Raw genomic sequence first — 14,458 nt, forward strand, 5'->3', positions numbered from 1 at the left:
GAAAATGTTCAAACTATTCCTTAAGTACTTCTTAATATCTTAACAATATGTACTTCTTAATATCTTAACAATTCTTATGTAATCCGCCTTGAACCGCAAGGTAAAGGCGGAATAGAAATCACTAATGTAATGTAATTATGTTCCAGAATTTATTTTCTCAAAAAAAATAGCACTTATCTGTTTAAAGTTCACAAATAGCCCACATATAGCTCTACAGGTAGCCTAGAATTCCATTATTAGAACTCTGTTTAGGCTGAAAAAAACATGATCATGTGTCTGAGTTCTATTCCAAGTTATACTGGCTGAAATATAAGCTCTTACTTCTGACTTATATGAGTGTACAGGATCGTGCTCCTGGCAACCTGGTACAGTGTGTAACCTCATATAATTCTCTACCACAGTTACACTCCTCAATGCACCTGACGATACCAGCAAGGAGAGAGGTTAGATTGTAGACAGTCAGGACTGGGCTTTTTTCCTGTGCTGCCCCTGAAGAATGGAATAAACTTCCATCTTACATTAAGAAGCAGGCAAGGGTGGGGAATTTAAAAAAACTATTGAAATGATATTTGTTTTGTCTCATGAAGTATGAAGGCCAAGTCTGTATTTGTCTTCCAAATTCATGCTGTGGCTGGTTCATTGGTGTTTAGTGTGGAAAAGAATATGTAATAATTCAGTTCTGTGGATATGATGGTTCCGGTTACGTATTATGAAACCTTTTATATATTTTTTAGATGCTTGTATGTAATCTTATTGTGTATATTGTTTTGTGCTCCGCCATGATAAAGGTGGAAAATATACAAAGAAACAGACTTCGGAGCTCTGCCTACCTCTTTGGCCCTGCGAATGGAACAGGGAACATTTGCATAAAAGCTACCCTGGAGGATCTGGATTTTAGTTTTCTACCTAAGAGCTTAAATTTGGCTTCTAGAACTTCTCTCTCACATTTTCCTATGTAATTGGTACCTACATGTACCAAGACAGTTAGCTCCTCCCCAGCACTATCTAAAATTCTATCTAGATGTGTGAGGTCCTCCACTTTCGTACCAGGCAGGCAAGTGACCAGGCGATCCTTACGTCTACCTATCTACCTCCTATCTACCAGCTACATGCCTAATGATTGAGTAACCAACTATAACAGCTGTTCTAACCCTTCCCTCCTAGACAAAAGCCCCTGGAGACACATCCTCAGTGTGAGAGGGTGCTGCATCTCCTGATGGGCAGGTCCAGGCTATCGGATTATTTCCTATTTCACCAGGGTGACTGCTCTCCTTTTAGGAGACCTCCCTCCTCCAAGGCAACACAGGGCTGCCAGACTGCAGGTGGGACTTTTCTACATCATCCCTATAGGTCTCTTCTATTTACTTCCTGTCTCCCTTAGCTCCTCCATTTCTTCTACACTAGCCTCAAGAGAACGGACTCATACTCTGAGAGCTAGGAGCTCTCTATATCAAAGACACACATTTAACCTCTCACCAACTGTTAGATAATCATATATGTAACACTCAGTGCAAAAGACTGGATAGCACCCCTCTTGCTTCTGGACTGCTGTCTGCATCTTAGTGTTATTGAAATGTTTAATTATTGGACTAGTAATGCAATTCTGGCTAGTTTTCCAAGACTAATCTCCTTTTATTAGGACAAAGTAAAAAAAAAAAAAAAAAAAAAGAATGTAGCCCACAAAAGCAAGTCAAAAACATATTAAGTTAATTCAATAAAAAAGAAAGATAGATGAAAGATGTTAGCTTACACCACAATTCTCTTCTGAAACAGAGGGCAGTCCAAAGTAAAGGTTTCATATTCCCCACCTTCTCCACAAACATGCACACCATACTTTCTTGAGAGCTGAAACAAATCAGGAATGTTAGAGATTTTCTGTCTGGATAAGTTTTTCTGATGCTTGCTTTAGGGCTGCCAGTCACATGACTTCATACCTCCTCCTTCCCAGAAATGATGCTTTATAAGCCATCCTATGAAGTGGTCCAAGAATGAGTGGACAAGTAACCTAGTAGTTAAAGCAGCAGGCTGAGAACCAGAAAAGCTAGGATTCAAATCTTGCTGCCATAACTTATTACTACCATTTATCATTACTATAGCACTGAAAAGCATACCAACACTGTGTAATCAACACGAATAGATGGTCCCTTCTCAGAAGAGCTTACAATTTAATTGGACAGCCAGAAAATATAGGAGTTGTCTCTTAACCCTCTATCACTTTAGGTACAAAAGTAGGTTGTAAACCCTCCAGGGGCACACATCTACTGTACCTGAATGCAACTTGCTTTGAGCTATAACCAAATACATACCTTGAATCCTCTCCCATGCCAGCTAACAAGAACTGATAACACTATGTAACAAAATTTTACTTTTTTTTGTTCCTGTGTAGTAAGTGTTCTTTTTTTAATTGCCTATGCCTTAAAAGTATAGAAAATGGCTATCATCCCCCAGAAACTTTGCTTTTGTGACCAGAACATTGATATTTTGAAATTTACTTTTTTGCAGAATATTCTGCTAATATGTACGATGCCTACAAGACATATTTCAGCATGCACGTTGAGGATCAAGACAAAACTTGAGCACCTCACTTTACATGTGAGCACTGCCCAAAAAACTTTGAAATTTCTTACTAGGATGGCAGAATTTTCTGTGTAAAATTGCTCAGAATGTATAATTTTAAAATATCAAACAAAACAGAAAACACTCTGTTGAAATTACGCCAAAACAGCTGTGCCGGTAAAGTCTTTCAATCGAAAGAAAAACCTCAGATAACTGGAGAGGTGATCCCACACTCTACCACCCATACATCACAGGCAAAAAAACTTTTGCTAATAAAAGACTATAAAGTGAAAAAACAATGAAATTTTAGTGAAAAAAATGTTAATAGGAAATTAGGTTTCTGAATAATCACTACGAACAATGTGAACACAAGATCAGGACCAACGATCGTTTTGTGGCAACTGTCACTGCTTCAGGGTCACAGAATCAGCTAAATGTTCAGTAGATAAATTGTCAGTTCAAAGTTTTCTTCCTCTGCTTCCTCAGCTTTGTCGCAGTGGTTCAGGGCTTCCTGGGCAATCACAAGGTTGAAAACTACATGGAGTTGGTTGAGAACCTGGTGAATGATCTGTAGGATGTCTCTCAAAGTCCATGTTCTTGATACTCATCTTGAGATATTCAAGGAGAACATGGGATCATACTCAGAGGAGCAAGGTGAGCACTTATACCAGAATATACTGGACTTTGAACGCTGCTACCAAGAACAATATAATGAAAACATGACGGGACTATTTTGGGGGCTGATTTGTGAAAGTGACTTACAATATAATCACAAATCTTGAAAACTACTCACTTCTAAATCTTTGATCATCTTTGTATAACGTCAGTATACATATATGTTAATTACATTGTGCAACAAATTTTAACTTTTTTCCTGGGGCAAGAAGAAAATGAGGTTTACTTTATAGAATCTGACCTCCTTTGTATGAAAATAGCCTCAGTTTTCTCCTATCACGAATAGTTTTTGAGCAAATCTCAAATATTTATAGAATGAGAAGTCATAATGTAATGCATTGCGCCGATTTAAGAGTTCCTATAAATATTATTTTCAAGCATCATTTTGCTGTTGAAGTGCATTTATAAACGAGATTAGGAGCATCTCTAATTAATGTCCAACAATAGTCAGCCAGCATTGATGAATTCCATCTGCCCTGATATCGTTTCTCTATTGTAGCAATGTCCTGGTAAAACCTTTCCCCATGCTCATCACTAACACTACCAAGATTATCGGGGAAAAAAAATCCAGATGGTGAAAATGAATTTTTAGTGACATTGCATTTGAGATCACAGAATGCTTTAAGCATCATCTCCACCATTTGGACATAGTCTGGTGTCTTCCTATTCCCAAGAACATAAGAAGTTGCCTCCGCTGAGTCAGACCAGAGGTCCATCTCGCCCAGGGGTCCGCTCCCGCGGCGGCCCATCAGACCCACAGCCTGAACAGTGGTCTCTGACCAATTTTACAAATTACCTCTAATCCTATCCCTATAACCTTACCTCTACTCTTATCTGTACCCCTCAATCCCTTTGTCCTCCAGGTACCTGTCCAGACCTTCTTTGAAGCCCTGTAGCGTGCTTCTGCTTATCACATCCTCCGGTAGCGCGTTCCATGTATTCTCAATTACATTCTTCAATGCTATCCATGCACTTTTCTGACGTCCTTACAAGACTTCATCAAAGTGCCCGTCTGTCAACAATTCTCTCATTTGAAGCCACACAAAAATGTCTTCCTTTAACTTCTGAGCAATTCTGAAAGGAAATTTTTCATGTAAATAACGAAATTCTTCACCTTCCTTGTTCTCAGCTTCCATGGATAGAAAACCCATTCCAGTCTTCTGGGCCTTTGGAGCCCCCAGAGGGCTCCAAAGGCCTCTATCAAGAGTCTGGACCTTGATACCTCTCTCTCCCTTTGATCCTCTTAGTTTTTCTGACTCTTCTAGGCCCATTAATAACAAACAATCTCCTTATTGGTCTCGTGAATGTTCGTTCAATCAAAAATAAATTTCACCCAATTAGAGATTTAATTAGTTCATAGTGGCTCAGGATTCTTTGTATCACAGATTCCTGGTTAAGTGATGGGGACGAAGCCTATCTTTCTCAGGCATGTCCCCCTGGATTTGCCTATTTCTTACAAAATAGGTAAAGTAGGAAGGGAGGGGGGTGTTTGCTGTTATCTATGACTCCACTTTAAGAATCAAACTCAGAAGCAATTCCAGCCACCAGAGCGTAGACTCTATACATTTTTCGCTATCAGCCCTCAAAATGGCTTGTAGCAAAACAGGGCCGCTGTCGGGCCTGGCTGTTTCTCCTCTTGCCTTTTTCTTCTTTTTTGGGTTTGTTTGCCTCCGTGATAACAGAGGTTGAATGTGACAGAATGGTGGAAGTTTCATGAACACCTGTGGCTAACTTATGAAGATAAGTACTTGGCTGTATTCTTATTCAGTTTGATTAAATTTTTGTAAGCAATATTTATGATGGTTGTTTCAGTGGAGTTTTTTTTTTTTTATGAGAGACCTATGACTGTGCTGTGCTCTGTTACAGAACTATGATGTACTGAGATAAGGAGTTAACTAGTTATCTGAGATCTCTTTTTTCTCTACTATATTTTTAAGTAGCCATTTATTTGCTTTTTCTGAAATACCCATTTGCTATATTTGAACATATTTTATACAGTAGTCATTTGTTCATAGTTGTCCTTATCTACTATATTATCTATGTATTATTGTGCATTGTAGCAGTTCTGATTGAGCTAGTTTATGTTTTATTAACACATTTGGTTTCATATGCTTCTACTGCCTTTGTGTTTAATATGTATTTTATGTTATTATTATGAATATGGTTTATATGTACAGTTTTATATGTTTTTATATTTGCTTTATGCTGACCCTATTCTATGGTTTCTTATGACATTAGGTAGATTGTGAGCCCGCCGGGACAGACAGGGAAAAAATGCTTGAGTACCTGAATAAATTCATGTAAACCGTTCTGAACTCCCCTGGGAGAACGGTATAGAAAAATTGAATATATAAAATAAAAAAAGATAGCACTCTTAAGATTACTTTGGCACTCTCTAATCCAGGGGTGTCAAAGTCCCTCCTCGAGGGCCGGAATCCAGTCGGGTTTTCTGGATTTCCCCAATGAATATGCATTGAAAGCAGTGCATGCAAATAGATCTCATGCAGATTCATTGGGGAAATCCTGAAAACCCGTTTCTTCCTTCTTTTTCCCTTTCTGTTTACTTTGCATATTTGCTGGACTCCCAATGTAATGCACTTAGCTCCGTGTTCCCTTCATCTGTCCTTTGCCTGATTTCCATTGTATTGCTCCTTGTATTGTGGTATTGCTCCTTGTTCCCTTTGTATTTTAAAATTTGCCTTTAGCTTTGGTTCATGCTGGTCTGGTTTTCTTATGATTTTCTCTTTATCATATTTTTAATTTATTCATCTTGGTTTTAAGCTTTATAATTATACATTTTGGCGTTATATTCTATTTATGCTTTTATTTATTCATGTTGGCATTATGTTTTATTTATGCATTTAGTTATATATGGTTTTATGTGTTATTAACACATCTGGTTTTATATGTATTTACTGCCTTTGTGTTTAATATGCATTTTATGTTTTAATTATGCATATGGTTTATATGTACGGTTATATGTTTATATATATATATATTTATTTTTTTTTAATTGTTTCTATATGTTGCAAATCTTCCCTTAGTGTCCCCTGAAGAAGGTGCTTTCTATACACCGAAACTGGGATCCTTGTTGGGACCTACTGTTTCTAATACAGACTTGTTTTGGTTGTAAAGACATCCCCCTTGCCTGTCTTTGCTGTTTAATTTGCATCCCAAGACGAGGGGCTCTTCTGTTTTGCCCTTTAACTCTTATGATCCAAGCTACTTGAAATGTAAATCAAACTTCTTAGCCTTTTAACAATCTGATCAATCACAGACTATCCCCTTCCCCCTTTCCTCATGGAGGACCCCTCCTCCTGGTTCTCAGCTACATTAACCCACTCTCCCAACTCATTTCATGACTCCCATTGCGTCCCTTTGGCCAAAATTTCTGCAACTCTAAATTTAAATGGTAATTGGGAGGCAAAAGTAAATAAGAAAGTTTGCCCAAAATCATAAGGAGTGTCACTGGGGAAGAAAGATTTGAACTGTTTTTTTCCAAATGAAGTATAATTTTAAGAAAGAAAAGTTAATCTTCAAAGTCAGGTTCTTTTTCAATGAACAGAACATTTCTGAAACAGTTACTAACACATACCATGTTTCCCCAAAAATAAGACAGTGTATTATATTAATTTTAGGCCCAAAAAACACACTAGGTCTTATTTTCGGGGTATGTACATGATCATCTCTCCCTTCCTCTCCTTCTCCCCCAATTCTTCCTCTTTCCTTTTTCAAGTACCTTTCCTATTTCTAATCTTAATGTATATTTTCTGTAAACCGCTTAGAACCTAACGGATGTAGCGGTATATAAGAAATAAATTACATTACATTACATTACATTACATTACATTACATTACATTCTCTCCCACATGTGCAGCATCTTTCCTCCCCTCCCTCCCATCCCTCGTGCAGCAGGACCCTTGCCCAGCTTCTATTCTTCCCTCCCTCCCATCCCTTGTGCAGCATGACCCTTACCCAGCTTCTATCCTTCCCTCTCTCCCATCCCTTGTGCAGCCGAACCCCCATCCTTCCTTCCCTTCTATCCGAACCACGCCGATCGCGAGTGAGCCCTACATACCTCTCTAAGCAATGTCAGGCTGGCAGCACTCTAAACAGGCTGCTTCAGCCTTGTCCTCCCACAAATTCACGCAGCCTGTTTAGAGTGCTGCTGGCCCGACGCTGCTTAGGGAGGTATGTACTAGGGCTTGCTCGCGGTCGGCAGGGTTTGGATGGGAGGGAAGGATGGGGGTTCGGCTTGTAGCGGGTATTCGGGGGGTAGGGGGGCAGTGCTCACTCAAGGTTTCTGCTTTACAAGGGATGGGAGGGAGGGAAGGGGAACTGCCTGCGAATCCCTAGACTAGGGCTTATTTTGGGGTTAGGGCTTATATTAAAACCTAGCCCAAAAATCCTGCTAGGGCTTATTTTCAGGGTAGGCCTTATTTTTGGGGAAACACGGTAGTAATATGATTAACTCATACCGAATGATCTAGAAATATTCACCTCAATCAAACATGACTCCATTTCAGACAATGTTTTCCCAAGGTGCTTCTCTGGATCCAGACCTAAGTAAAAAAGGAACTTTTGAGAGGAAAGCTTACTTCTTGGACAGCTATCATTGAATTTATAAAATTTTCTTGCTTTACTAAGATATCAACATTATTATTACAAAAGGTAAATCCAAGAACCAGTGCTACATGTAATGTTTTTCTTATCCACATACATGCATGCAAAATATTAGTTATAACCAATCACTTAAATCATTCAAGTCATACAGAGCAAAAAAAAAAAAAAAAAAAAATGGAGTCATGGCTGTGATTGTTAAATATTTGGAATAGAACACAAGCAATTAACATAGATATTTTCTACCTTTTCTCTTTAATTGTCCCAATTGCCCCTCACCTCACCCTTTATCTTACTTCCCTCCTCTCACCCTGTGTAGCAATCATAAAACAGGTTTGGATAATTTCCTAAAAGAGATGTCCATAGGCCATAATTGAGATTGCTTGGAAAAATTCACTGCTAGGATAAGCAGCATAAAATCTGTTTTACTAATTGGGATCTAGCTAGGTACTTGTGACCTGGGTTGGCTACTGTTGGAAAAAGGATACTGGGCTTGACAGACCTTTGATATGTCCCAGTATGGCAATTCTTATGCTCATATATTGTAGAGACAATTCCTTAAGGAATAGCAGAATGAATCATATTTAATAAAGGAATGAATTAAACAATAAAGGAAAAGTATGAATAAAAATAAAATAAAACAGCCTTTACAATGAACCTTAAGTAGCCAGATTAAAGATTCAATAGCAAAAACTGCTCCCTAGGAGAGAGTGTCTCCCAGTAAGGTTCCAAAATGGATGGGAAACTTTTCTATTTTCTGTTATCTAGAGAATGACACAGTGGCTCTTACCTGCGGCTAGCCACGGGTAGTCCGCTGAAATGGCGAGAGGAAAAAAGTGGTCACTGCAGGAGCGGTGAATGGCCTTATCTCCGCAGTTAATTGAGGGAATGTGCGTGGTCCAGCAGTCCCCTTCCTTCTGATCACCACTGTCTGGGCATCTCCTCCCTCCCTTCCCCTCACCTTCGTGACGATTTTCATTTTTTTTGTCTCCCAGCTGCCTAAGCCGGCTTTCAACAAGTTGTGCGGCTACTTGAAACTTCTCCTCTGATGCAACAAGAAACAGGAAGTTGTGTCAGAGAAGTTTCGGACAGCCGCACATGACTTGATGAAAGCCAGCTCCGGCAGCTAGGAGACAAAAAAAAAAAAAAAAAGAAAAGAAAATTGCCACAAAGGTGAGGGGAAGGGAGGAGGAAGATGCCCGGACAGTGGTGATTGAGAGGGAGGGGGCTGCTGGCCCATACTAAGGGCGCTGAAGAGAAGTGGAGAGAGAGGAGGAGGGGAGGGAGGAGCAGACGCTGCATGTTAGTGGGTAGGGGAGAGAGAGGGGAGAAGACTCTGAAGGAAAGAGACAAAAGGTAGAAAAAAAATTGTGAAGGAAGAGCAGAAAAGAAAAGAAAGGGAACGGGAGAGGAGGGAGAGTTACCAGAACACTGGGGGTAGGGGAGGAGACAGATACCAGATTTGAAGGGAGGAAAGGAGAAGAAAGATGCTAAAAGCCACCTGAAGGAGAGATGGAAGGGAAGAAGACAGAGATGCCAGACCATGTGGGAGAGAAGGGAAGAAGATGGGTGCCAGTCCAATTGTTTTAATGTCATCGCTTCCTGACGAAGCATTTTGTAGCGAAACTTGAGTAGAGGGGGTTGATTAAAGAGAGAAGAGGCAGTGGTGAATCAATTTTCAGTAAGAGCAGCGAGGTGCTAACCGACATAACTGCCGATAAGATTTAAGATAAGTATGGTTTACAATGTATTGAAAAGGGTTGGTAAGAGAATTTGTAACATTTGTACCATTGTGGCCTATGGCGGTTCAGGGATTATGAGTGTACAGTGATGGCCCCTTCGACAATCTTGATCTGCTTTTAAACAATGAAGCACAGTGGTTGGTGGTCTGAGCATGTCACTTTCTAAATATTTTTATATGACTAATTATTTGTTTGAAAGCATATAGGCATATAGTGACATTGTAGAGACTCCCTGGAAGTTGGATATAATCTTTTCCACACTATTCACATGTAACATGTAAGTCCATACTGTGTGTCCACTAAGTAGTTTATTTAAAGTCAATGACCTAGCATGCAATATATATATGCGCATTTGAATTTCTAGGTCTAAAGGAGTTAAGGCCCTAGAGTCCCTCTTCCCATTTCCTACCCGCCTTAACCCATAGGCCAAGTTATAGCATGTAAGATCCAACAGTTCCATACCTCCCTTTCTTTTTGGCAACATCAGTATCTAATTAAATCCTAGCCTTCTTTTTGTTCCATAAAAATCCTCAAAGTGCCTTATGTCATCTCTAAATATCTCACTATCTTAAGTAAACTGGAATAATTTGGACCAGATAGAGCCAATAAGGAGTTATTTATTTATTCAATTTTCTATACCGTTCTCCCAAGGGAGCTCAGAACGGTTTACTTGAATTTATTCAGATATTCAAGCATTTTTCCCTGTCTGTCCCGGCGGGCTAACAACCTATCTAATGTACCTGGGGCAATGGGGGGATTAAGTGACTTGCCCAGGGTCACAAGGAGCAACGTGTATTTGAACCCAGAACCTCAGGGTGCTGAGGCTGTAGCTTTAACCACTGCGCCACAAAATGCTTCATCAGGAAGCGATGACATTAAAACAATTGGACTGGCACCCATCTTCTTCCCTTCTCTCCCCCATGGTCTGGCATCTCTGTCTTCTTCCCTTCCATCTCTCCTTCAGGTGGCTTTTAGCATCTTTCTCCTCCTTTCCTCCCTTCAAATCTAGTATCTGTCTCCTCCCCCACCCCAAATTTTCTGGTATCTCTCCTTCCTCTCCCTTTCTTTTCTGCTCTTCCTTCACAATTTGTTTTCTATCTCTTGTCTCTTTCCTTCAGAGTTTTCTCCCCTCTCTCTCCCCTACCCACTAACATAAGCATATTACAGAGAAATATGTTACCAAATGATACCCTAGAGTAGTGGTCTCAAACTCGCGGCCCGGGGGCCACATGCGAGCCCGCCAGGTACTATTTTGAGGCCCTCGGTATGTTTATCATAATCACAAAAGTAAAATAAAACAGTTTCTTGATCGTATGTCTCTTTAGCTATAAATGACAATATTATTATTAAGACTTAGCCAAAAGGAAAGATTTATAAACTATAAAGAGTTTTACCTCATGCAAAATTGTCATTTCTTTAATAAGACATTAACTATTTTTTCTGAGGCCTTTCAAGTACCTTCAAATCCAAAATGCGGCCCTGCAAAGGGTTTGAGTTTCAAACCACTGCCCTAGAGGGAGTTGAAACCATGAGAAGAGATCTCTGAAAATTAGGAGAATGGTCAAAGGTCTGGCAGTTAAATTTAATGTGACGAAGTGCAGAGGGATGAAATCCAAAGGAAATAACAGAAAGATAGAAACATGATGGCAGATAAAGGCCAAATGGACCATCTAGTCTGCTCAGCCGCAGTTACCATTATCGTCTTCTCTCTCTAAGAAATCCCATATGCCTATCCCATGCCTTCTTGAATTCAGACATAGTCTCTGTCTCCACCACTTCTTCCGGGAGACTGTTCCATGCATCTACCACCCTTTCTGTAAAAATATATTTCCTTAGATTACTCTGGAGCCTAAGCCCTCTCATTCCAGTGCTTTCTTTCAATTGAAAGAGACTCGACTCATGCTCATTTATGCTACATACAAGTTGTTGGTGAACCCCACTTGGAGTATTATGTATGGTTTTGGGGACTGTATCTTGCTAAGGACAAAAACACTTGAAGTAGTTCAGAGAAAAGCAATGAAAATGACATGGGGTTTGCACCACAAGAAGTATGAGAAGAGACTTGATGACATGAAGATGTATACCCTGGAGGGAAAGGCGACATTTGAAAGGTATTAATATACAAACAAATCTTTTCCAGAGGAGGGAAAGTGGCAGAATTAGAGGACATGTCAGGAAGTACTTTTTAAAAGAGAAGGAGATAGATGCCTGGAATGCCCTCTCATGGGAGATTGTTGAGAAAAAAACGGTAACGGAATTCAAAACTGCGTGGGATAAACAGAAAAGAATCCTGAAAGGAAAGCACAGAAGCAAAAAAGCTTTGCAGTGATTAGATGGAAACACCAGTAATTGAGAAGCAAAGCCAGTGGTGAGCAGAATTCTACGATCTGTACCCTGATCATGGCTGGACAAATTCAGTTTCTGTAGTTGGAGAACAAGGCCAATGCTGGGCAGACTTCTGTGGTATGTGCAAATTGTGACTGGAGAGATTTGGAATGGCTGGAGTGGGGCTTCGATGACAGCTTCATGTAGTTGGAGAACAAGGAAACAGCTGGGCAGACTTCTATAATCTGTGCCTTAAAAATGGCAAGGACAAATCAAGATCAAAGATGCATATGTAGTATTACATCATACTTTACGCTATGAGTTATATGTTGGATAGACTGGATGGACTATATAGGTCTTTATCTGCTGTCATCTACTATGCTACCAAGAGAAGTGACTCTCATACACTTAGTCTTTCCATGGTATTGGTAAGGAGGGATTTAACATTTTCTGCATAGAGCTGTGTGTAATGTATGCAGGAGAGGGACTGAGAAAGGTTTGAACTATTGGCTTCTAAATTTTCATGTTGGCTCCCAAATCCAAAGAAAATTTATGAAGTCCTGGTCTAAATAATAGTTGGTTCACAGGTCTCTTACTTTTTATTGAAAATTTCCAATTGCTCAAAGGACTGCAGTATGGAAACAGACCTAAGTGATATCATAGGAGTGCCACTTTGGTGTCTATGAAAATTTAGTATCAGAGGAAGATGCCTGTGTTTTGTGTTAAAATCTAGGCCAGAGCTTGTCAATCTTTCTGTGGCTGCGACCCCCATTCATTCGGGCAGAGAGTGTGCAACCCTCCCAGTGGCATAAGTACATAAGAATTGCCATGCTGGGTCAGATCAATGGTCCATCTTGCCCAGTATCATGTTTCCACAGTGAACAATCCAGGTCATAAGTCCCTGACAAAAACCCAATTGGCATGGGCCAATGATGTCTTACAGAGGGCCTGCCCTGGTCATGACCCTAAATACAGATTTTGAGACCCTATTTAGGATCAAGACTCACAGTTTGAGAACCTCTGATCTAGGTCTTTGTCCACACATCGTAGCCAGTGAATAGATTCAGAATTCTTAACTCTTTTTTTCCAGAGTTAGAAGCACTGTTCAAATCCCTTTCACCTTACCAGATACTGCTGCACTGCCTCTTGACAATCACAATCGGTTTGATTTATTTGCTATTAGGAAATAACTGCTGTTAGGTTCAGTTCTTAAATACAAGAGTTTTTGTTTAATTCATAATATGCAAGAGTCTTTTAGACACAGTTCAGTAGCTTTTTTAGGGAACCCTGCAAACAGCTAGATGACTGAATAAACCCACAACAAGGCTCTAGAACTGATAAATTTCAGCCAAAATTCAGAAATTAATTAGTAGAAAGAGCTATAATTTGCCTAGCTGACATCTATTTTACTTTATTTGCATGTATCAGTGGGAAGCAATTGCAATTCAATTAAAATATTCAATTTTATGACTTTAATGACTGACCTTGAAGTTAATGCCTGTTTTATTTAATTGCATCATCTATGAATAAATGTTAACCCTGGGATGTTAAGCCTCACTATTTCCCATACATTTTCAAATTCTCAGCTGAATTATATCATTTAATTTATTATTGGCTGTCAAAGACTCAAGTGAGGCTTTATTTCTTTGAAATACTCTTGTGTGTGATGACAGAAATACTGGGGAAAAGGGAACTTTGATATTAGTTTAGTTTAATCTGTACTTAATATACAGCCTTAGGTGGCATACAGATCAAAGCAGTTTGCAATAATAATGTAACAGAAAAGAACTATATACAATATCATATAGGACAGCAGCACATTCATACTAAAAAGAAAAGAAGCAGATCCAAGTTACAGAGAGAAAATAGGAAGAATAAAGATTATTCCTACTGAGTCAGCATTGTTGCGCTCTTAGAGAATTAGTGAAATCAGGATTCCAAGGTTTGACTACTGGCTCTTTGACCTTTGGAAAGTAAATCTGACTTTATGGGCTATTTTTTATAGCTGGAAGTGAACTTTACCAATAGTGTGTTGTCAAGAATATAATACATGCCATGCTGGGTCACAACAATGATCTATGGAGCTTAGAATACTGTCTCCAACAGTGGCCTATTTGGGTCACTTGAAAGAAGTGTTCAATGAATCCTAACGGAAAGGTTGTTTACTTAGTACAGTATTTGCTTCCACTCCTGACAGTAAGAGGTGGTGTTCCCAAGCCTGTTTTGCTAATAACTGTTACTGGACCTATACTATTGAAACTGTCTAAATCTTTTTCTTTTAATCCTAACTCTGCTATTCACTTTGGGCACACTTCCACTGTGAATGGAGGAGTAATCCAGTGGTTAAACAGAGGAATTCTGAATCAGGGAAGCCAAAGTTCAAATACTTTCTGTAACTGATACTTTATAACCTTGGACAAGTCACTTAATTTCTGCTGCTTCAGGTACAACTTAGGTTGGAAGAACACTTGGAGGGGCATAATCAAAACTTTAAAATGTTCAAAAACCTGCCTAAGTCAGCACTTGAACTTCCTAATAG

At 39.4% G+C, this 14,458-nt stretch overlaps 1 protein-coding gene across 7 annotated transcripts in view; it reads right to left on the reverse strand.

Annotated features, from left to right (window-relative positions):
- DPH6 (diphthamine biosynthesis 6) overlaps positions 1 to 14,458 on the reverse strand; it is a 370,732-nt gene that overhangs the window by 107,893 nt on the left and 248,381 nt on the right. For all 7 annotated transcript variants that reach the window (XM_033952068.1, XM_033952065.1, XM_033952066.1 and 4 more), the window contains 2 exons: positions 7,733 to 7,794; positions 1,751 to 1,845 (listed from right to left, as the gene is read on the reverse strand). In XM_033952068.1, the coding sequence (XP_033807959.1) occupies positions 1,751 to 1,845; positions 7,733 to 7,794 (157 nt within the window). The remainder of the gene's footprint in view (positions 1 to 1,750; positions 1,846 to 7,732; positions 7,795 to 14,458) is intronic.

Source organism: Geotrypetes seraphini, chromosome 7 (genome assembly GCF_902459505.1).
Source record: "Geotrypetes seraphini chromosome 7, aGeoSer1.1, whole genome shotgun sequence".
In the NCBI taxonomy this organism is placed as follows: Eukaryota; Metazoa; Chordata; class Amphibia; order Gymnophiona; family Dermophiidae; genus Geotrypetes; species Geotrypetes seraphini.